General features: G+C 35.1%; 6 protein-coding genes across 7 annotated transcripts; 4 read left to right on the top strand and 2 right to left on the bottom strand.

Annotated features, from left to right (window-relative positions):
• Nucleotides 1-206: 206 nt before the first annotated feature.
• LOC142984096 (mitochondrial import receptor subunit TOM20 homolog) lies at nucleotides 207-4,603 on the bottom strand. The gene is made up of 4 exons (XM_076131428.1): nucleotides 4,381-4,603; nucleotides 2,640-2,743; nucleotides 1,278-1,382; nucleotides 207-1,104 (listed from the first exon to the last, which is right to left on the bottom strand). The coding sequence occupies exons 1-4, from the start codon at nucleotides 4,505-4,507 to the stop codon at nucleotides 976-978; spliced, it is 465 nt and encodes a 154-aa protein (XP_075987543.1). The 5' UTR covers nucleotides 4,508-4,603; the 3' UTR covers nucleotides 207-975.
• Nucleotides 4,604-4,819: 216 nt separating this feature from the next.
• LOC142984098 (cx9C motif-containing protein 4) lies at nucleotides 4,820-20,292 on the top strand. The gene is made up of 3 exons (XM_076131431.1): nucleotides 4,820-4,983; nucleotides 19,705-19,846; nucleotides 20,152-20,292. Exons 1-3 carry the CDS (start codon nucleotides 4,929-4,931, stop codon nucleotides 20,153-20,155), a joined length of 201 nt encoding a protein of 66 aa, XP_075987546.1. The 5' UTR covers nucleotides 4,820-4,928; the 3' UTR covers nucleotides 20,156-20,292.
• Vps26 (vacuolar protein sorting 26) lies at nucleotides 5,030-9,588 on the top strand. Its single transcript, XM_076131426.1, has one exon. It carries the CDS (start codon nucleotides 5,197-5,199, stop codon nucleotides 6,505-6,507), a length of 1,311 nt encoding a protein of 436 aa, XP_075987541.1. The 5' UTR covers nucleotides 5,030-5,196; the 3' UTR covers nucleotides 6,508-9,588.
• LOC142984099 (NADH dehydrogenase [ubiquinone] 1 alpha subcomplex assembly factor 8) lies at nucleotides 20,209-20,555 on the top strand. Its single transcript, XM_076131432.1, has one exon. It carries the CDS (start codon nucleotides 20,355-20,357, stop codon nucleotides 20,553-20,555), a length of 201 nt encoding a protein of 66 aa, XP_075987547.1. The 5' UTR covers nucleotides 20,209-20,354.
• A 13-nt stretch (nucleotides 20,556-20,568) lies between these two features.
• On the top strand, nucleotides 20,569-22,477 carry PIG-M (Phosphatidylinositol glycan anchor biosynthesis class M). Its single transcript, XM_076131424.1, has one exon. It carries the CDS (start codon nucleotides 20,569-20,571, stop codon nucleotides 21,880-21,882), a length of 1,314 nt encoding a protein of 437 aa, XP_075987539.1. The 3' UTR covers nucleotides 21,883-22,477.
• On the bottom strand, nucleotides 22,474-24,968 carry Tim10 (translocase of inner membrane 10). Of its 2 annotated transcripts, none has more exons than XM_076131429.1 (4): nucleotides 24,824-24,968; nucleotides 24,345-24,499; nucleotides 23,911-24,092; nucleotides 22,474-23,419 (listed from the first exon to the last, which is right to left on the bottom strand). In XM_076131429.1, exons 3-4 carry the CDS (start codon nucleotides 24,050-24,052, stop codon nucleotides 23,280-23,282), a joined length of 282 nt encoding a protein of 93 aa, XP_075987544.1. In that variant the 5' UTR covers nucleotides 24,053-24,092; nucleotides 24,345-24,499; nucleotides 24,824-24,968; the 3' UTR covers nucleotides 22,474-23,279. The 2 variants fall into 2 exon arrangements, with proteins under 2 accessions (XP_075987544.1, XP_075987545.1); XM_076131430.1 differs by having other exon boundaries at nucleotides 24,767-24,933.
• Between the last annotated feature and the right edge of the window lie 13 nt (nucleotides 24,969-24,981).

Genomic DNA, 24,981 nt, shown 5'->3' on the forward strand with positions numbered 1-24,981 from the left:
TTATCGTAGAATCGACCCCTGAATTTGAGACATAGGTTGGAATAAAAGGAAGACAGTATACCTAAAGCTTGATATCAAGAAAATTCTGTTTACTCTTATGGCAGGTGTCTGAGTCAAAACAGCACATAGACCCGTACTTATAATCTGCGCTCTTGGCCGGTAAAGGAACTCTAGCACGTAAATTTTATAAAATAATAAAACACAAAAATTGTACAATTACTTTTATTTCACAATAAAATCTCAATCAAAACTCACAAGCATCCTTAACCAGTTGTGAACACAAAACAAAACCTAAATAACACTAACAAATACCTACATTATTATCATTGAACTTGCGTTACTCACGATACACTTCTCTTTTGCAAAGTTACACGCTTTAATGGCGGACTTTTCAAGCACATTTTCAATCACAGCCCAATGCACATACTAGGAAATTTCAAGGCATCGCAAGTCGAAAGTATGACGAGAAATAATATTATCTTTGATGGGATTTCTATAATTAACTTATCTTAAAGAAAGCTAAGATGCTGTGTTTACTAAACTCAACGTGTCGATTGATCACACAGTGGTCAGCTCGCCACGCCGGCGTACTACTTTGCCCCTAGATATCAACGCAACGGGGTAACAACCGATCAACTCTGATTCCAAACCACAGTCAGAGAAAAGTCACGATGAAATATAACAATGTTAACACTACCATGACGTGAGGCGATTAAACTATAATTAATTAAATAATTAACACTAATTTAATTACTTTAAATTTCTTAATTATAATTGGATTTAGTACGAAAAATATATATTTATACGTACCAATAATAAATATTATCTTGATTTCAAATAAGAAGGAATTATTGACCTCTCGTCTATGTAACGGCATCTATCGACCAAAAATGGAAGTATTTCCATGATTAGCGAGATATTGGGAATATGTTATGAAAATAGTCTCTTCTCCAACTGTATGTGGCTACTACTAGTTTATTCGACGTCCTCCTCCTGCAGTACTTTGCCGCTTGCCTTCATGGAAGCCCGCAGCCGCTCCGACACCTCGGGCAGCTTCTTCAGCAGCAGGTGGAAGATCGGAGCTGGCATCGTTTGTTGCAGAACCTGAACAACAATATCACGTTATACAGCAATTGTTATAAAAACTCCTCACAACCATAGCGTTCAATGTTGCCCGATGTACAAACCATTCGCGACGAAATACTATTACGTAACATTTACACTTTACAGTAAATGTCTTGAAAACATTTTAAACCATAATTTGACTAGATACATACGCTGAGCAACTGTTGAGACTGTCCGCAGACAGCGACGGCCTGGCCGAGGTGCTCTACACCCGCCTCCAAGTCACCCGCGGCCATCAACTCCTCACCGAGCTGGATCTGGAATTAAATGCAACACATATTTATTTACACTAATATTATAAAGCTGAAGAGTTTCTTTGTTTGACCGCGCTAATATTAGGAACTAATGGTCCGATTTGAAAAATTATTTCAGTGTTAAATAGCCCATTTATCGAAGAAGGCTATATGCTATATATCATCACGCTATGACCAATTGTTACAAAAACGGGGAAAATTAAGACCCATTCTCTCTTATGTGACGCAAACGAAATTGCGCGGGTCAGCTAGTTACAAAGTATACTTTTAACAGAACACAGTTAATATTTTGTTTAAAACTTTCCACTATTAAAGATAGTCTTTAATATAAATTTCGCTATCAGTCTACTGTCGCAGTAATGAGCGATTGATGTGTGCGAGAAAGCGCTGATTTATTGGTAAATTGACTGACATTGCTTTACTTCAAGACAGACCCGTGAGAAATGTTGATTGTTTTTGTGATGGATGATCTCAGAAAACCGATATGCACACTGTTAGATTAAAGAAAAATCTCATGATGCAAATTTCATGTGGCCTAGTTTAATAATGAGAAATCAAGATTCTGATTAACTTTAAGGTACACGGGCATAAATGGATCCTTTAATGATGTCACTTCTATTAACGCCGTTTAACATTGTAATATTGCATTGAATTCCTATATTTGTGTCGTGTTTACAGAACTCAGCATGCTGAGCAATCAGCTTGAAACATACCTTAGATATCAACCGAAAAGGGTAATGGTATGAAAAACTATAAATTCTCGTTAGCGACCGTCATTTATCGCAGCACAACCGATTTAAAACACATTGATCAAAAAAATAATAGGCTATTAAACAAAAAATCATAATAGCTACATGTACTGTAATCCGTCATATTTACACCGTTAAACTGACGTTTCAAGTAAATTGTGGAGATTTTATTCCACTTTTTCCAGTTTTTTTAGTATTGCTGGTATGCTTTTCTAATTATGAAGGTAATTTTTAAAGCCAGCAAGCCAGTGAATTTTCATTCAATTGAGTAACACAATTTTAAATCTTGACCTGAAGTCTTTTGACATGGATGCTTTTTTTTGATATTTTTATTTTCCTAGCCTAAGATATTTCTAACTGTGAACAATAAATGCCAAGTAAATACTCATTTATTCAGGACTCCTTGAAATCATGCTCGATATTATAGTTACCCATAAAATGTCTAAGAAATGGTGTAATAGAATGTCTGGTATCATTATGTATAGAATAGTAATGATTAGCAAATGTATACCTGTTGCAAGAAGAACCTCTGCATGGCTTCATGGTCACTCATGTCAGGCAAGGGGCCACCCATCGTGCGTGTGCGGGAAGCATTCTGTTGGGCTTTCTGTCTGCCTGCAAATAAACATGGGCTATTTTACAACTAGTTCATAATGCTCATTGACTTTGTTAAGCATAATATAAATTACATGACCAGATCCAGTCTATGGAGCATGTCTACAAAAGATTTTTCTGATTAAGCAAAATTTTCTATTCTATTCATGCTCATCTATCTACAAATATCATTATGTTATTGTTTCCTAATCCATACTAATATTATAAATGCGAAACTAACTCTGTCTGTAAAATACTGAACCAATTTGTTTGAAATTTGGTATGGAGATATTTTGATACCCATTCAAATCACATCAGCACATCAGAATGAGCCATTTCGTAAAGACAAATTAAGAATAGAAAAAAATTGAGCTTATCTATGAATTGTAAATTGTACAGTAAGTCACAATACTAATATTGTTCCTTATCACAGAGTACTTTAGATTGTTAGATAGTCAACTTCCTAGATATCAACTGGATCCAAACAATAGTTGTAAGTGTGAGTCGGCAAAGTTAACAGAGCATGAAATTGCACTTTCGGTTCTTACATCAGATATTATTTAAAACACTTGTATAATGAAATGTTTGTATTATTTATTGCCTCTTTACATGCTACAAGTGAAACTGATAGTTTCAGCAGCAATATATATATTTTTTAAGATTATCTTTTTTTCTCTTCTACAAGACCTAAGGCCTATAACTGGATATTTGAATGACATAGTGATGTGTAGGTCTGCAGTAGATGAGTCAAGCAGAGAATCCTAGAAAATGGTGTGGGTGTTCTAAGGTGTAAGCCTATACTTAACAATGGGTAGAAGTGGGCTGGATAGATATAAACTTTTTCAACAAAAAATTAAGCCTTGCTCACTACTTAAATCTTACAATCTATCGGGTTTGTTATAACAGTCCTAAAACTAAGAAATATTTTCGTTAAGCATAACCAAATCATTCCTGGAATTAAAGAGAACATGGCTTAAATGAAGGTGGAAAAAATTTATTTGAACAGATTTACCTAAGTTATTTATTCTGACTGAATTGATGATTAACAAGGCAAAATACACAATTGTTATTTATTATAAGGTGAATACCTACTCTTTTTTAAATGATTAATATTGTTATTTATTATAAGGTGAATACTTGATGAATGATATCTTAGTTAATTAGTTAAATAAGATTAGTAGCATTTAATTAAATAAGTTACAGTACAGGTAAAAGGGGTAAAACATTTTAAATTGGATCAGTTTAGTTTTTTTTTTTTTAAGAATAGTAATGTCTGCAGTATAATATATAGTGACATGCAAACCATAGTAAAGATTTATTGTAGCACTCTGTCAAAGCATGTCTATCATACCAGTGCCAACTGCAGTTACTAATTTTAATACACAACTATGTATAGAGTTGCAATTATATGCACTGTTACACAATTAACTTGCACTTATATTGAATTATTATCCAAGAATGTGACGTCCTGATGAAATATACCAGTGACTGACGTGAAAATAGTATGATGCATGATGTTGTAACCAATCCTTGTGAAATTTTTAGGTTAATAAAATATGCGAAATTATATCTGCAGTTAAATTATACCTTATATGCGAAAGATTCGGTACAAACAGATTTTTTATCAACGTTTTCAGTCAAGAAAAGTAAAAACTTACGTTCTCTCAACTTCTTTTTGAACAGAGGATCCTTGCGTCGTTGCTGGTCAAAGTAGACACAATATCCAAAGAATAAGGTTCCAGCTATTCCAACTGCAATTCCTAATGTAGCGCGTGTAATTTCCATTTTTTTAATATCACTCACGTTGTTTTTAGCACGTAAAATATCAATTCGCTTTTGTTACAGAATTTTGATATCCGCCATTTAAGAAAAAGGATTAATAATTTGGCAACACTAAATGCCGACAGTTTTTTTTCGTAGATTAAAAATAGTTAAAACCTACCCTTAATCGTGGAACTATTTCATGTTAATTTAGTCGAAAATATTTAGAACTTGAATACAATCATTATAAGTTTTTCATCGATATTTAATTATAACAAAGTCTTACGTAACACGGGAATTTTAAATAAAAATATTATATAATTAGATAGTGAATAAACACCTTTAAAATTTTGAGTTGCCGTATAAAAATTTGTCATATGTACACATGATAGAAATTCAGGATTTATAAATCCTTTTTCCCTGTTAATCCTGAAAATATCCATTTATGTCGAAGGACCCTTGTAAGAAATTCGCTTGTGAGCTCCAGAGATGCCTTGTTGGTGAGTTTTTTCATTATATTTTTATTTATGAACCTCCGCCGACAGCCGACATGAAATCAGTCGCCATCTTTGCTTCAACCTTTCAATCGCCTCCTCAGATTTGCGGGCGTTTCGTCGCCGTTTTTCAATGTTTTGCTCAAATAAATCGTCACTGTTCTGTTGTAAAGCCACATAAAAAGTTTCCGTTAGGCAGTGTAAGTGATAAGTGCAAAAATGAGCTTTTTCGGGTTCGGACAGACTGCGGATATTGAAATCGTATTTGATGATGCTGACAAACGGAAGGTTGCCGAAGTGAAAACGGATGACGGCAAAAAGGAGAAGTTATTGCTTTACTACGACGGAGAAACAGTGTCCGGTAGAGTTAACGTTACTTTGAGGAAACCCGGGTCAAAACTTGAACACCAAGGAATCAAGGTCGAACTTATAGGTCAGATTGAATTATTCTACGACAGGGGTAATCATCACGAGTTTATATCATTGGTGAAAGAGCTAGCACGTCCTGGCGACTTGTTACAACATACTTCGTACCCGTTCGAGTTTGCGAACGTTGAAAAGCCTTACGAGGTGTATACGGGCGCAAACGTCAGACTAAGATACTTCCTGCGGGCCACGATTGTACGCCGCCTCACAGACATTGTCAAGGAGGTGGACATCGCTGTTCACACGCTATGCAGCTACCCGGATGTACTGAACTCAATAAAAATGGAAGTAGGCATAGAAGACTGCCTACACATAGAATTTGAGTACAACAAGTCAAAGTATCATTTGAAAGATGTTATTGTTGGTAAAATTTACTTTTTACTTGTCCGTATTAAAATAAAACACATGGAAATTTCAATAATAAAAAGAGAAACTACAGGTTCTGGGCCTAACACATTCACAGAGAATGAGACAGTTGCAAAATATGAAATAATGGATGGTGCTCCTGTGAGGGGAGAAAGCATTCCAATAAGAGTTTTCTTAGCTGGTTATGACCTAACCCCTACAATGAGAGATATAAATAATAAGTTCTCTGTAAGATATTACCTGAACTTAGTGTTAATGGACACAGAGGACCGCCGCTACTTCAAACAGCAGGAAGTAACACTATGGAGAAAGAGTGACAAGTCTAGGTTACCACTACACAATGCACATCATCCTCAGACACTATCTCACCCCAGCCAACAGATGCCCACCAGGCAGCTGAGTGCTTCTAGTGAAGACAACTCTACCAGGTCTGTGTCCCCTTCTCATCCCAACCTAATGCAAAGATCTATTTCCCCATCAATGAATGATGGTGATAAACACAATGGCCCATCTGAAATGGAACAGGAAAAACCAGATGTGATAACAAATAAACTGTCCAATGCCCACATTGATAACAATGAGCCTGAGGACGATGAAGAGGAGGAACCTGTTCTGGAGAAAACATTGCCAGCAGAGAAACCACTGATTGCAGAAAAACCACAAGTTGCGGAGAAACCTGTGATTGCGGAGAAGCCTGTCCTAAACCGGCCTGAAAGTGAAGCTAGTCCGAGTCAATAGCCGATATGCACCTGCGCAGTCAATAGGACGGGCGCTGAAGAAATGAACTGTATGTTTTCTTATTTGAAAACTATAGTATAAAGGACTGGGTACTGTTCACTTTTCTTGTGGTCAACAGACATAGTTTATTGACCACATAGAAAAGGTAACACAACTAGTCTGTAAACAGAAATTGTTGTAGAATTCAGGATTTCTATTATTTAAATGTTGGAGCTGTATAAATGAAAATTATTGACTTAGTAAGTACTATCAGCATTATATGAAATATGGGCTCTAATTGTAAGTGTACATTGCTATCATTGCAAAAATAAATAATGGCTGGTACATCTTCAGATACATTGCTACACTATCTCTTAGTTAGCAAGTCCAAATTAGAACCTTATTACAACATTATAAAGATTATTTCAGCACAATAAAGCATTAAGTATCTGAAGTTTAAAAGGCCTTTGTAATTTGCATGTAAGTGCTTATTGTTTCAATCTAAAAATTATGTGCTTGTCCAAGCATTTTAATTATATTAATGGATTCATAAAAATGTAAATGAATTGTCAAAGTATGTAAAAAAAAGGTCAAATATCACCAAGATAAGATCTTGCATGTATGTAAGAATGTATAATTTTGTGTTGATCAAAAAGTGATAGTAATGAATAAATATGTATCTAAAATATTAGTTGTATTAACTGTTATATTTTGTGTATTTAATGAGTAATGAGTCGAAAGCAATAATTTCAATAGGTATTAATATCAGCACTTATCAAGCTGTTTGTTCAATGCCAGCTGAAAGTGAACTTATCTAAACCATTATATTAAATTCTGTTTTTACATAACTAAGTGTATCATTCAATAGTGATTTTTGTCACTGACCAATGAAATGAAAAAATACCAAAAAAATTAGAATTTATATTATTTTTATTGGCATATTCAGATTGAAACGACATAAAAATGTAAAATAGTCCATGATATTTGGGCAGTTAATTTTATCACTTTTATACAGCATGTATTAAAATATTGGCTAGAGTTAATGGTCCACGTAATATTCTAAATCATTGAGTGTTAGACTAATTTGAATAGAGATCACAATGGTGTTGAAACGTCAACTTTCATGGCAGAGTGCAGCTTTTTATCTCACATTCATTGTTTATAAGTTTGCCACATAGAATATTGTTTTCATAGAAATTTATCAAAAGTGTGATTATATACATAGTGTGTATATTAAAATTTAAAAAGAGATGTTGAAGTTGTAAGAATATTTGAAAAACAGGAGGTGTCGGAACATTTATTATATGAAAACTTATTTTATTGTAGATGAATTGATACATAATTAATATATTCTAGTTGTTACATATTCTGATGTCTTTTTTTTATTCCTTACTGTTAAATAATAAATAATTATAACCTATTGATTATTATGAGTCAGCTTTTTAAAAACATGTCTTAGCTCATTTAAATTGAGGAACTAACAAGGACATACTATTTGATCTGAACATTTGCTTTTATAATCATTCTGCACACACTGATTTAATAGAGTTATGTATGCAGGTCTATTTTGCTAATTACAATTTAAATAAGGATATAATAAGACATCAGAATGTGTTTTTAGTTATCATTATAACAAACAATAATTTTATTATTCAAGAGTCTGATTTAAAGATGTATTAACTAACTGCTTTCATTATATTTTTATTAACTTATAATATGTTTCAGCTTGGAGCTTATTAGTAAATCAGTATCATAGAAATCATTAGATAATACAGTACAAACAGTATATGTATAATTCATTAAAAAGTAAATGTATAACCGCAGTTACGGCAGCAACATACATTATTTTAGAATTGCGAAAATGTTGTCAGTCTAGTTAGTGTGGTTGATTAATAATGCGCGCAACAATTTAAATGATTGATAGCTAATTATCAATGTAGTACGTTGTAACTACCGATAAAACTGTTTTTTAAGTTTTTAATTATTCCATTCAATAACTTGCCAGTTGTTGTGTAGAACTGTTTGTATCTAAAGAGAATATTAAGTAAATATAATAATCGTCATATTTTCCATAGTCAATTTATAATTTTTTAAAACTTGATTTTAGCGTCCAAGTAAAATTTCATCAGTAGGGTGACAATGAAAATTGTCTTTCGCTTTCCTGTTGAGACACGAAAAATATCGTCAAGTTTTAATTGAATTCTGGATCATATTAAATTGGACCTTTTAACAAAGTTACGATGTAATTAAATTATCTCTTGTTTATTGAATTTAAAAGCTATTTGGTCTTTGTTATTTGTACATATCATTGTATTGTTAAACAATACACTTCTATAGATTGTATCTACATCAATTTGTTTCAATTGAATCTGTCAAGCGGCCAGTAAGTGACAATTGGAACTGTGTCACTGTATAAGGAAACCATTATTGATAAACCCATTGATTCCAACTAACAAATAATACATTGAACATACGTATTACAGCTGCGGCAGTGAATGAATCTGATGACGGGATTGTCTGTAAAAAGTATACTAAAATATATATTGCGTATATATTAGTTTAAGTTTTAAAACGTTATGCGGCATGTGGATCCGAGGAAGTTAGCTCGAGTGAGTTGTACTCAGGGTATGCGTAGACTGCAGTGTCGTTACGCATTGCTTTTGCCAACAGCCAAAAGGCAATTGTTTCTTTGCATGTTCCTCTGCCTTTTCTATACCTAAAGATAACTACGCATAGTAAGGACCTTGAAGTCTTTCACGCAGTTGCTTTTTGCATACAGCTAGATCTATTGTTTTTATTGTCAAAATCAATGCATTACGATTGCCTCACAAAGTAAGAAGCTGTGACAAAAACCCTGAGCAACGTAGCTCGAAAGTATAAAGCCTCCTAAAAATAATGCTGTCCACAAGAATTGTAGATTTTATCCATTATTTTTATGTAAATTAGGTAAAGTTACAAGTTATTGAGAATATTGTGTTATATTATAATTGTTTGGTTTTAGTATCACACTGTATAATAAAGATATCTTGTTTCTATTGAGATTAAGGCGGCATGTCGATTGTAACATTATTGTTAATAAAATATATATGTATAAATTGCTGACGAAGGTTTTTTATTATGTATTTTCAACTTAAATTCTCCCAGAAGTTTTCTCAACCTAACAACGGCTACCTGAATTACATTTTTACTTTTATGATACACACCTCGGAGAATCATAAAATATTTTAACTTCTGTCTCGGCAAGTGTCTAACTAAAAAATATTCATTTTTATACTAAAGGAAATACAGTTTCCTAGTCGAAGTCACTTATTTAATTTACTGTATGCCTATTGGGCATTAAAATTTACGGCCCATGGGTCGACGCTTGGCGAACTATCAATGATAATTTTAGAACTGTCTGTTACTGAAATATGGTATTCTGGATACGTCCTCTGGGATCAGTTTCCTAACCCGATTCAGACATAAAAATATAAGAAACACTTAATTTTTCCGTGTTAAAGTATTCCAGTAACTAATATAGGTTGCCGGGGAGTTAAAACTAGGCACTATTGCACAACTTGCGGTCACCACACAATAGGTCACCTACGATTCTCTCACCGGATATCAAACTCGTGATATATATCATAACGGTTGCGGTTATGACACGTTAGTGCTATGGTATTTGTGCGATACAATGATTGTTATTGAAACCTTTGTTGGAACTGTGCCTTGAATCTTTAATGCTGAAAAACGTACCTAATCTTATATAAAGTTTATGAAGAAAATGTTGTACTTGTGTACATTAATGTATGATCATAATATATTAAACCATTTATTCTACGAATTTCTTCTTTGTTGCCATTACTGAATTAAACGATTTTAATGATTGAAGGGTAACTATGAATTTTATATTTTATTAACACTGATTAATTTAATTGAAACTGTTTGAAAGCGTTGTGTTACAAAATAATGTTAAACATTTTTATGTTTAAAACGAACTTTCCTCAACACGTACCTACGTAAATATACCGAGCTGCTTATATGATAAACAGACACCTACAACACTTTAAATGATTTGTATTCCGTCGCCACATCGATTGACATGTTACATTAGGTCAATACAACAATACCGACATTTGTTATGATTATTGGCGTATCCATGACATGTGTGACTCTATTAATGTGAATTGACACGTGCACATGTTGAAAAAATAACACACGTGCCTCCTTCATATCGTGATGTATCTCGACAGATAAATCTACAGTATAATTTCAGTGCAGTACCTCTTGAATTTGAATTAATTATTAGTTCGTTGCCCGTGGCGCTTTATTTTTGCTTCAGTCTGCGTGGTTTCAAGGCATTTTAATACAAAAATTTGGTGCTGCACTTTACTGCTCCTAATTTAGTTTAGTATTCAGTCTAATTTTGCATGTGTACAGACCGGTAGTGATAAAATTATTTCGTTGGGCGTACAACTGGCCGGATATTTCAATTTTCGGCAGCTACCCTCCCATCAAAGAGTTGTACAGATAAATGAGTTTTCTGTGACCTAGTTAACCTAAACTAGAACTAAAGGCTACAGCCCCAGTTCTATTATTTAGACTCAATCGATCTAGCCATTACTTTATTGTTTCTCAATGCCGTATAGCGAAAAAAGTACAAAATTGAGGAAAACACCCCGCGACCCTTGCGAAAGGATACCGCATTGTTCAAATGAAAATCCGGTCGTACCCTTACATTTCTGATATACCCTATGCGGGAATTCAATATTCTCGGTCCTTATTTACATATTTTTCTTATTGAATTAGTTATCGGTTAACGGATGTGGTAAAAATAACCAAATCTTATATTAAATTATTTAAATTGTAAAGTTTTTTTAACTGTGCATCTGTCAAAGTCAAACTGTCGATGAGGTTGCCTACTTAGCAGTGTTTGGACTAGGAAATTTGACGTTCATAGTTGTTCAGTAAGAAAAATAAGGTTATAAGTATTAATATTTTTTGCAATGTTTGATGACAGCCATGTTTGTTTGGTTAAGCAGGCTGTTCTCTCCTCTTATACCCTCTGAAAGGCAAGTTTGAAAAACAAAACTCAAGTCGTTTACTCAATCAAGGCCTATCACAATCAATTCAGTGAAATTACTTCGCTACCTTGTAGAGCAGGTTTTTTTTAAGAAGTAAATGTGAGGTTTTTATATTTATAAAGTTAGCTCCTTATAAAGCAATAGGCAGAAGAAATAATAACAAGATAATTAAAGCTACACTTGCGAGAATAATAAGTAGGCAGGAATGTGTTATCTGGTACTTGTACTTCGATTTATCAAATTAAAGTATTACTTAGTCATAGCGTGTCGTTATATAGCCTTTTTTAGTAAATGGACTATTGAATCCAAAAATACTTTCCTCTTCGAATCAGTAGTTTCTGAGACTAGAGCGCTTAAAAAATATACCTACACATCCCCTCTTATTCATAAAAATATATGAAGTTATAAAAGGCTTATAAAGTGTTTTGTTTCTTTCACTCCTTAGCGAAATGAAAAAGAGAAAACATAATATAGTAGAATTTTAACTAAAATAGGTTTATTGTATGTTTATGATTATAAGAGTTAAGGTTCATAATATTAATAATATCTTTATAGCATAGATAGATTAAACGTTGAATCAGTTACCATGTTAAAAGTACTATTAGCTCCTCTAAAGCCGGAATGATACCGACATCCAGTCGAGGAACCAATGCGTCATATTTAGTGTGATCAAACTACATTTATCATGATGTGACAATCAGTGTCAAAGGGTCAGTTCACATGAATATTCATTTCCGATCCTTATTTAGGTCACGGACAATCACCGTGAGATATGCGCCTCGATTTATGATTAATGCTTCACGTATGCCTGGCTTAGTCAGAGATGGTACAACTAGGTACAGTTTTATATTAGTCTGCTAAATAATATTTGTCTCAGGGTAGATATAACTTAAGACGAAATACTACGATTTTTTTATAGTCCCTGTTGCTTTGCTTATGTTGATAACATAATGAAATAGTTAGGCATAGTTGCCACCTTTGATCTTTGCAAAAGCGTTATTTAGTAAATAATATTATTTCTATGAAGTAACTAAATGCTCTCAGACTGCCAAAATTTAAAGTCTATTTTGTATTGATTGTCTTTAACAGAAAATAAAATATTGTTATAGAAGTCTCACGGGAATTAACGCGAACACCAAATAAAATATTGCCATTAAAACGTACATGGCTATAATCCAAACTATGAATAAAAATAATAATGCTATGCGCTAATTACTAAGTCAAATACTCTTCCAGAATATGTCATCGATTTACGTTTTGAGGATAGTTCTATTGAAGTTCAATTTCTATAATATTATTTATGCATCGTAATACTGTTGTATCTGTAAACACATGGTTAAGCATCATATAAAATATAAGTAGACAGCTCGTTATGAAGCGTCGATGTGAATTAGTTACGCTCCTGATTTCATGCTGCGGAGTAATGCGACTACTGTTTTCATTATAATGAGATATTTGTTCCCTTCCAGGATTAAGGGTGACAAATCAACATCGAGCTACGCTGCGCTGTGCTGTGTTTGTGCTCGATGTTGTTTTAAACAGAGCGTAGCATGGTTTGTTTGTATCATCATTAAAATATTAGACGAGCGAGTTGACCAGACATAGCACACAGCATAGCTCGATGTTGATTTGTCACCCCTTAGGTCCATAATAATAAATAGATAATTATGTGTATATGTCCAACGGGTATTTAACCGTAAAGTATACAGATCTTGAGAAAATCACAAATCACTTGCAAGTTCTATTACATCAGCTATCGATTTAAAAAAAATACTTATGTTCAAACACTTGACACGAAGACGTTACGATAAAAACGGAAGTTTGTAATCACGACGTTGTTCGTTCGTTATATTGGAGCACGGGAAAGTATTGCGCTTATCTGTGCCATAATAAAATGCTAAGGGAAAAAATCAATTGTAACGCTTAGTTATTTCAGTATGATTCGTTCGTATTTCTCTGCATTTATCAATACGTTTTCTATGCGTGGGTTGCTGTTATCGCTTTATTCTTTCATATCATTTCATACATGGTTACCCGGGAAAAAGGATCGATAAACCTAAAAATAGCACGGTCCTACTCGAAATGGAACTTATGGTCCTTTTATTAGTCGTCAAAGAGCGCACCAGTGAAGAGGCTCTTGTTTTTAGTATAATTTTACTTATCATCGATTTTCAAAACAAATATTTTACGATATTATTTCAAACACCCACTTGATAACGTTGGTACTTCTCTTAGATGGCAAAAACAATAAGTATCTACGTATCTAGTTCATTGTTGTTTTAACTGCCAATATATTTTGGTAACAGAGATGCGTCAAATCCACCCACCTAGTTTTCTATCATATTTGCTTTTACACTAAAAACTTAAAGTAAACGCATCCAAAGTATCTACGTATATACGTAGTCATTATTTATTTTAAAAGACCTATTAAAACTTTGTGAAAATGTAAGCGCGCGCATCGTTCGGAAATGTATTCGATACCGACGTCACGGGATTGGCTCCAGCCGCCGGTGCAGCCTGCACTCAAAACTTTGACGTATAATCTATGACGCAATTTCTAGTTTATGGCCAACATGGTTGATAATGATTGATAACAGTCCTCCGTCTATCGTAAAATTGTGTGAAATAACAATTACTTGAATGAAACTTTGTAACTAACGTGTAGTTCATTTCATTATAGCAATTAATAGCTTGTTTAAGTGCTAAATTTCATTAACCTAGTGGCTGTCTTTTTTTACAATGGCGAAGTTATTGATTTCTGCTGGTTGTAAGTATTTTCAATAAAGAATGATTACTTTAGCTCTTTATTATAATGAGTGATGGAACTTATTTTGGTAGAAAACGGCCTCCATTCAAGAGTAGCTGCTTTGTAGACAATTTTCTACTGAGTTTCTTTAGCAAAGTGTACGATTGCGGCACGATTTTCCACAATTTTCCGGGATAATAAGGGGTCTTTACAAATAAGTGCCTTCTAATAAATAATGAATTATTTAAATTAATATTGCTTTATTAGGAACCTAACCTTTAAGATAAATCTTAATTATGATGCCTTAGAGTAAGTCGCATATCGTAATAATTTTTTATTGTGCTGAAAATTTTAGATTTTTAGTTCGTCCTCGTCGTTACGAGAGGTCATTCCAGAAGATTAAGATTCAATTCCCATAAATAAATAAATAAATTTAACCCATTACTGTCCCACTGCTGGGCAAGGGTCTCCTCCCGTAATGAGGGAAGGATTAGGCCTTAAGTCCACCACGCTGGCCAAGTGCGGGTTGGGGACTTTGCATGCCCTCAATAAATGTATTAAACAAATTTTTAGGCATGCAAGGTTTCCTCACGATGTTTTCCTTCACCGTTGGAGCATGTGATAATTATTTCTAATACACACATAACTTCGAAAAGTCATTGGTGTGTTGCCTCGGATTCGAACCTGCGACCACTAGCGTGGGAGGTCCCATAATATTGTGTAAATATTTACGTGCCAAAATGCACTTATAGCTGTACAAGTTTATTTTTAATATTCTTCAAGTCACAAAACGCGTGGTCATAATATAATCGTCAATGATGTTGAAGGAAGAGGGGCGTATCATGTTTATTCGTAACACGAATGTTTATCGTGTAGCTTGTAGTAATGAGGTGATTACCCTACAAATTTTCATATCGGCTTGCTGTTTTTTAATTGGGTACGCAAATTCGGTTTAGGCTTGTTATTTTTAACACGGTACTATAACATGGCCTTATAACTGTTACAATACACGAGTTCTTCATTGTCCGAGGCTGCATTGGTTCATTAATTATAATCAATTTATCGTCTATCCTTATTATTCTTATTTTGTGTTGCCGGTGAAAGCGACCACATTTTTTTTTTTAAGACAACTCCCGCACTTGGATTTGTTCTTGTATTGGGACTTTGATGACGAACATACAAACAGCGGACACAAAGTACAACTAGATCCGAAACAACCATTTGTGGATCGCACAAATATATGTTCCGCGTGGAAATCAGATCCACGACCTCTCCATGCACTGGTAGTGACGTGGTGACCACCGTAACCACTGTGCCACTGAGGCTGTTACTGTTACCCTCTTATTCATAAACACACTATAAACCTATTTTAATTAAAAATCTACTACACATTTTCTCTTTCTCATTTCGCTAAGGAGTGAAAGAAACAAAACTCTTTATACGTCTTGATTTGATTTTGATAGTAGTATTAGTGCCTTAGTGGTGTTATAATAAGGTTTTGAATCATTTACATTTTTATTTGTATAATATTGTCGTGACTGTTGTTGATGTAGGAGTTATCTGTTTTAAAGCTAATAATACAATATTTATAAATGTGACTAATCTATAGGTTTTGACAAACTCCGTAACAACAAAGAATACTCGTACTTTATTGTGATTTGTTGTACAAACAGACTTTGTACAGCTGCCTAGTACCTACATAACCGCTTATTGCTTTCTTTATTCCGTGCGTTTTTAAAACCGTACCTATTGTAGAGTAAAAGTTAAAAGTAATTTAGAAAATCCGTCCACAGACTGCAGCATCTATACTAATATTATAAAGCTGAAGAGTTTGTTTGTTTGTTTGTTTGAAGAATTCTTTCAGTGTTAGATAGCTCATTTATCGAGGAAGGTTATAGGCTATATATCATCACGCTACGACCAGTAGGAGCAGAGAACCAGTGAAAAATGTTACAAAAACGGGGAAAATTATGATTGTCTCATGTGACGCAAGCGAAGTTGCGCGGGTCAGCTAGTAATTAATAAAAATACTTTTTACATAAAATAAAATTTGGACATAGCTTCACTTACTTCTTTCTTTCTGAAATCTGCAAAAATGTCCCATTGTTTTCTTACGTGTAGTGACATCAGTCGTATCGTCAATGTACGCGGAAAGGGGCGTTTTGCGTATCCACTTCCTAATCATATTTGTAAATCACGTACTTAGGTTAGCTACTTATTTCAAAGTTATTATAATCTGCACGTTTTTTTATTGAAATGAAAACTTCAGTTATCGTACGGTTTTTACGTCTAAAAAATAAACTACCTATTTTTTTAAGGCTAACTAACATATTTTAATTGGCAATCTAATTATCTCTTTTCTATTCTCTTATTAAGTTTAAGGAAAACTGGTCGTGGTAATTAAGTACCTTAGTACCTACTTATAATATATTAATTATATTCAGCTATTAAGCTACAATATATGAGACAACTTTTTATAAGCATAAAACAATACGAAACGAGGTATTTTAACAGACGCCATATTTAATATTGACTAATTAAGAACATCGTAATACATTTTCTCATTACTTATAGTCTAGTCATCTTTCTTTACATAAGCTCCGAACATGTGTTTTCAGGTCAACGTACCTACGGTATTTTATTTTCAATAGAAATGTTATTATACTTGCCAAAATAATTGACAAAGAGACTGTATGCTTTTACAGTGATAGGGCTGGGGTTCCCTAAAGTTGGCCGCATGCCAATTATTTGTATGTCAATTTTCAGTATGGTATTTATTTGTTGTTGAGACTTTTTTTGCGGAGTTTTCAGTAGTTTGGATTTAGTGAACTGCAAACACATATTTTTTCACTCCGATACCAATAAAGGCGAGCAAAATTGTCGTATTTGTTGTACGCTGTAATAGCTAAATTACTTAACCGATTTAGATGATTATTGCCACGTTCATAGATTATTTACTGGACGAATAATGTTCAAAGAAAAATATCAGCTAATTAACTTAACATAAGGTATAGTAAGGGAAAGATACACGGCTTCTAGATACGGTTGGGATAACCTATCCGATAAATAAAGTGACAGCAAATGTATGAAAATAACTTTGAAAATTTCACATTGTCATAAGTTAAATTCAGAAGTAGTTAAACCGGGGTTGACTGTATGTAAAATATTCATTAAACCAAGATGATGATTATTTTCCTACGATAAGCACCTCGGTCGTAACTCGTACAACAATATAACAAGGTAACGCTACTAACATAATGTGTATGATTAACATACAGTACACAGTGTGACATTGTCGATCACACGACATGAGACTCGTCATCGTTTATCACGACATCACATTTGAGGCGCCCGTAGCCAGTTGCGCTCACCGGTCTGACATAGATCTGTGGGTGAAGCAACCGTTGGCGCGGTCATTCTATAGATGGGTGACCGCATTGTGGTATTTGAGCTGGGCGTCTCCGTGCTTCGGAGGGCACGTAAAAAGTCGGTCCCGGTTGTTGTCTACTAAGATAACAGTCGTTAAGCCATGTCAAAGGCCTTACGGGCGGCTTGAACAACTTTGACACTAGGTTGACCACTAACCATACGATATGAATGAATGAATGAACGACATTACATAAGACTTAAGTACATTATACATACAAAAATACAATCGCGCCTTTTTCTCCATTTAGGGTGTGTGTACTGAAGAATGCCATTTGAGGGGCTCGAGGCTTAGTTAACAACAGTCGCGCTGATCGATCTCTGAGGCTAAGCTATGCTTGTCGAGGTTGTTCTGTGGATGGGTGACCATCTTATGCAAACCGAGTTCCTCCGACACGTTAAATTGTGGGTCTTGGCTGTCGCTCCATGTAAAATACTGATATTTAGCTGCATCCGGTGACACTGGAAGCCGACTCCCACATAGTTTATAAGAAAGGCTAGGCTCATATACTAAAGAATGCTATTTGTTGCGATCCCTACAAACTTTTGGCTTCATTCCCGTCCAAGCGTCTTGTCATACAGGCCTGCCGGGTACGAATCAACGCACCTGATCCTCATGTAATTATGTGACATGTAATGAGATAATCTTGTCATGTTTGAGAAACAAACGAATAGTTACAATCAGTGGAGTAGCTAACTCGTCTGGGGCTCTGATGCAAAAAATAAAACGGCCCTCTTTACCTAAACTACAAGACAATAAAAAAATGTTTTGTTGATCAGTTTCCGGAGACTCTCCTGAGCTCGGGAGCCCGGTACGCCACATCGCCTAGCCATATTGAATCTTAGTTAATGACCTGAAGATAAAGAAAACAGCTGCACTTTTTCTTTCTACAATAAATTAATGTCTTCTAGCTTTACAAAACTCAGTAGCTTACATTATTGTACTGCAGGACTTAGCCTCTCCTGCAGATCATGTCGTTATTTTTAGCTTCTCTATTCAATCAAATATGTAATGAGGCTTTTTAGTAGCTGATTCCGTCTAGTTTCATTGAAACTTAGAAAGATCCACCTTTGAACCAGAACTGCAATATTCCAAGATTTTGCTCACGGATTAAAAGATACACATTATAAATGATCCTTGGCTAGCAAGGGGCTACGTTGAGGGTGCAATTTTAATATCCGTATTAGTACTTTGATCGTAGCTCCGGTGGGGACGTTGCCCTTCCTGTACCCACGCCCGTCTCCCTACCAAAGGTATATTTGTGAAAGTACATGTAATATATTGCGTTACATTTTTGCGTTTAGATAAATCGGAAATGGTCCCGGTAAATGTTTCTTTGAACGCGCTAATTTTAGGAAATACTTGTCGAATACAAAAAAAAGTGATAGAGATTTATATTTTTTATTCTTGAATGCCTAGGTACACCATAGACTTTTCTATATAGGTTTCTTTAATTATCTGATTTAGGTACAAAGGTTCCCAAAGCTGTCTTTTAGATCGATAGTATGCTGTAGTTTAATAAAGATTTATCGCGTACCAGACTTGTAATTAATTATACACAAACGAAACATGTTATTTAGCGTTTGTACTCAATTGAAGATAATGGATTTCGGATTATCCCCTACCTGAATATTTAACTAGAATTTATGATTAAAAGGTTACTCGGTTTTATCAAACTGAATAATATAGTAATGACCGAATTATTTCATTAGTTATATTGGTTTTTTAATTTCAGGTTAAAGATATTATTTTGTACTTGTAGTTGGGTATCTAACATACGCACAATGTGACTGTTGACTCTATGCTTATTGTGATGTCTACATCATCATCATCCTCATCAATCATCATCACTATTAGATAATACCCGCTCAAATCTCAAGCATTTCAAACTTCAAGTCCCTAAAATCTTGGTCCCGTCACTTTTAAAGCCTCCACGAACTTTCAAACAAGCGATAATATTAGTTTCTTTGTATTGTCTGCAGAAAAGAACTACCAGGAAGTCCGCTGCAAGGAGGTGTTTGAAGCGATGCGTCAGTGCTGCCTCAAGCACAAGCCTATTTCACTTGTGTGCGAGGGTTACGACTTGAAGCCCAGGGTCTTCGCCCCTACTTCGGACGGACACAAGTAAGCTAACTTATTATGTAATAGCTTTTTAGTTTTGTACATTTCGATTCCTAAGAAATATGATGTCAAGAGTCAATACTGCTTAGTTCTTAGTTTCTTCAATTATTCTACCAGCCACATTGTAAATCTTTTGACGATAGAAAAAAGTGGGCGTGAGTTTCTTGCTAGCTCTTCTCATAAGGCTCTACCCCTTTCCGAGCGAGTGGTAGATTCATTTCAGTTATTGTATCATATTTGACCTAAATTAATAAATGATTTGATTTTGATTTTTACAAATCGTTAACATGTTATTTTTTTGTTTGCAGATAATGGAAAATCGTCGTCGCAGCCAACCTCTAGGTAAAAGAAGTTGGATATACAGATACCCCAAAACTTTCCAGGTCACATTCACTGTTCTTGGACTAGGAATATTCTTCTCGAAGCCAATCTACGACATTTTCTTACGACCTCGAGACGATATTGACTTTACAGAGCCACCGACGACTCTGCAACGTCATAAGGTACAATAATGGAATCAGTCATCCGAGCGAGAGAGCGACTAGCTAAATACCCGGTAGTATTCGCTAAATGCTCTAAACAAGGCACCCTGTACGCTCGGTGTGTACTTCTTAAAGAAGGTTCTGTCAAGCACAACGACTGCGCCAAAGAATTCGAGCAGTTCAAGACTTGCCTGACTTCGGCTGCTAAGGACTTAAAGACAAGGATCTAAGAAAGTTATCAAAATGCCGGACGTGAGCTTGCGTCGTACCCGGAATTTCATCGATCTGCCGTTTAAATTTCACCTGGCAGCCGGTACTGTGGTGAGGTTGCTTCTTATCGCATACGCACACTACCATGACCAGATGTACGAGTTACAGTACACTGATGTGGACTACAAAGTGTTCACGGACGCGGCGCGTCACGTCGTCAACGGCGAGTCGCCTTACCGACGTCACACATACCGGTACAGCCCCCTCATAGCGATCATGCTGACACCAAACATCTTCTTACACAAGGACTTTGGAAAAGTACTGTTTTCTTTCTTCGACATTCTTATATCGATTGCAAGTAAGAAATTAGTGGAGAGGCAATTATTTACTTATGGCCTGTCTAAAGTACCGTCGTACTGCGCGCAGTTGTGGATCTACAATCCCATGAGTATCGCTATAACGACCCGCGGTAATGCAGACTCCGTGTCGTGTTTCTTCATCATAATGTCTCTGTATTTTCTACGAATTAATTCAGTCAAAAATCATTTGCTTAGATTCTCATTGGCTGGGTTTTTCTTAGGACTGTCGATACATCTACGGCTCTACCCTCTGGCGTTTAGCTTCCCAATGTTCTTGAGCTTGGGGGCGTACGACACTATAACTCCAGCTACGAGCGTGCTCCACGGGTTGTGGCTGCTACTGCCCAACAGACGACAGATGTATTTGACCCTGAGCACCATCGTTACTATAATAGGGCTCACATACGGCATGTACGTGCTGTACGGCTACGAGTTCCTGTTCGAGACTTACCTCTACCATCTGTTCAGAAGAGACACTCGTCACAACTTCTCCATTCTGTTCTATTACTCGTACCTAACTATGGACGAAGTGGCCATCGATATAGTGAAGGTAATAGTGCAGATATCCGAAGTTATAATCCTGTTTGCGATCAGTTTGACGTTCGGTGTGAGGGCGAACAGCTTGCCCTTCGCTTTGTTCTGCCAGGCTGTCGTCATGGTGGCTTTTAACAGTGTGATGACGTCACAATACTTCATATGGTTCTTGTCGTTATTGCCGCTTGTGGCGCACTGCTTCAAGATTCATATAGTTAACGCATTCTTCCTCGCGCTCGCCTGGGTCACGTGCCAGGGCGCTTGGCTGTTCTACGCTTACATGCTAGAATTTCGAGGCCAAGAAGTATTTTTCTACATATGGATGAAAAGCGTTTTCTTCTTCGCGTCACATATCTATGTGTTGGCTCAACTTATTAAGACTTACCGACTCGGCTATGGATTTGGACTGATCGATAACGCGACTAAAGTGGGTATGCGGAGAAAAGCGCAGTAGGCTAGTGGACAGGGTGCGACGTATGTGTGTATCATTGATGTGTATCGCGATATAAATACTGTTTATGTCAGTAACAGGATAATATCTTAATTAAGGCTCACGTAGCCGTAGGTTATATTCCAATTATAGAACAATAGTAGGTACATATTTACCTTTATTATGCCGTCATTTGGGAAATTATCATGTTTACGTGGATTCATTTATAAACTGTACTATTTGACTAGTATAACTTATATTATAATGCTTATTGCTTATTTGTAATTACTTAATTCCGTTTATTATAATGAAATTTTGATCCTGTATTGCCAGAGTAAATTTTTCCATTTGGCGGCCCATAGTGATTTGTGTAATATGCAAGCTTTTGTATCAATATGCAGCACATTTCAAATTATACTATAATATAAAGTAATATAATACCAAAGACATTTAAAGGGACAATCGTAGTTATATTGATGTTAAAATATTATCATCCGATGTATATCAATAATATCGGATATTTTCGAACCCTGTATAATAAATTAATATTGTAGATAGTTGTAGATTATGTTTTATAATGTACTAGGATTTTGTTGAACAAAATAAAAGTAGTACTGCATTTAAATAGTTTTATTTCTAACAGTTTCTAACAAGACTACGGCATCCGTCTAAATAATCACCCATTCTAAACATTACATGAATTGTACAGTTTTAAAGCGACCAGAAAATTCATATAACACTTGAAATACATATACTATTAGATATATAACATAGTTCAAATAAATTACTCAAATCATAGAACTATATTAGACGTCTTTCATGCATTTAGAAGCGCCTTTATAACATCTAAAATCAGTTGCATTGCATGGTATGCAAACAATGTAGCTCTACATAAGTATTTGCCATCAGATCAAGCGTACACGTGGCCGATGTATGCTGAAAGTTTTAGACTTGTAATTACGTAATAGTAAATGTATTTCAAGCAAAATTATTTATTTTCCAGTATACCCGAACATTAAATTATCTTTCTCACATAATTAACTAGTGGATAGTTGAATACAATGAATCATATTTGAACTAATAATAGGAACAAGTACAGTGCCTAACTTGCGTCGTAAATGCAACCTTATCATATCTTTATTATGTCTTTATTTTACTCTGGCAAGACCATCACCAATGACAGAACACCTGCAGCCATATGTAATTGACACAGACAACAAAAATTGTACTTAACCTCTTTGTTCAACTATTGTCATTTTGTGCCATAGTTTATTATTTCTATTGACCATTTTTGCAGGTCTAAACAGTCACATCAGTGGCATAAATCGTTAGTAACCATAGATAATAAATTATTAACAGTGGTAACACTATCTATGATGTAAAATAGGTTCATTGTAAGCAACATCCATTACTATCTACTATTATTTCTTGTCCGGCATGGGGACCTTAGTTAAATCTTCGTCAGGACCTTGAGACATGTTGGAGAGTTTCTTGCCGATGCGTTCGTGCACGTCCAGGTATTTCGCCACGCAGCGGTCCAGGCATACTGACTCACCCTTACCTGAAAGAGGCAATAAAAATCTATTAGATATTAATATCATAGAAATTGGCTATTACCACTAATTTTGTTGTACTGGTATTTGATACACCTCTGCCTAAATGTCTGTGTTTAACAAGAGTATGTATGTATTTGTGGATAAAATAGTTAAACAAGTCCAGGAGTAGAACAAAATTTTCTAGGATTTTCACATCAGTAACATGCATTATGAAAATATACTAAGACAACTTAGCACATTCAATGTAGGTACAGCACTTCATTTCTTCACCAGTTTCGATTTGAATAGTCCTGAATTATTGGAAGTAATAATAATATTGTCCTAGCCAGTATCCAGCTACAGCGGTCAATTTCATTAAAACTGGCAAACAGTGACTTGGTTTATAGAGTCCAAGTGTATGCACAATACACAGGTACACTCTATTCCCTTGCACTCTTGCCAGCGAGACTTAGCTCCAGCCAAGTAAATACTTAAGTTTGAAGGGGAAGATTCTCACCAAGCTCTGTCTCGTGGTATTTAACAGGTATGCACTTGCGGTGGCAGGCAGTGACCAGTCGGTTGTACATGTCCGACATCATCTCAATCTCGAGCTCCTGCACCAGCTGCAGCTTCGCCGGGTCTAGCTGGGGTACGGCCATCTTGTCTCACTCACACTTATTTACTTGTTTCAAACGATTACTGGAATTATAAAATTAAGACATTACAAAAAGTATACCTGTTCTTTAATTTATTACATTCAGTTTCTTTATAGGTGCTTATTAAAAATGAAGTCATTAGACAGTGCAAAATCAAGGAAAGAAGTTGAGACGTCTACACCTTCCCATGAGCCCAATAGTTTCCTGAACCAGAGTTCATCACTACTAAATAGTGGTAACAAGCTTTTTAGTGAAGTTAATCAGCAAGTAAATTCTAATGTAGCCTGATACTTACAGGGTAAAATTCACAGTTGTCTGTACAAGTCGGGGTATTCTCCTTCGTTAGACTTGCGCATACGTTCACGAGCTTTCATGTTCTCCAAGCGGTGAGCATTTACTTGGTTCTTGGCCACCACAAACAATGATAGACTGGTCACCGTTATTGCTAGCCTGCAAACAGTCGTACAGCGTGCCTTTAAAGTTTACATCATAATTCATGAAGTAAAAATATCTATATATGTTCATAAATTTAGATGTTATTTTTTTTATTTTAGGTTATGAACGAAAATTTTGTGATTACTTACAGGTTTACTAGTATTTAGAACGTGGAAATTAACAAGTTAATCGGATATATATTTAATTTATTCTTGTTTTAACAGTTTTAGAAGATAAATATTGAAATCAATAAGGAAAATAATCGAATTATGGAGGGCTCACCACAATCAAACTGTACAATTTTAACAGGCAATGTGTAGTTATTATTGAAGTAATTACCACGAAAGAGTAATTTTTCCAAATTTTCCAAGCGGCATACTATATTCTCGTGAAAACTTCAGTCAAATTATTTGAGGTTAGAATTTTAGTGTCACAGTCTGGCACGTTACGTCATTGTAGGAAGTCGCCACTGACGAATGACGACTAAATAAATTCTG

This window comes from Anticarsia gemmatalis, chromosome 26, assembly GCF_050436995.1.
Source record: "Anticarsia gemmatalis isolate Benzon Research Colony breed Stoneville strain chromosome 26, ilAntGemm2 primary, whole genome shotgun sequence".
Taxonomy (NCBI): domain Eukaryota; kingdom Metazoa; phylum Arthropoda; class Insecta; order Lepidoptera; family Erebidae; genus Anticarsia; species Anticarsia gemmatalis.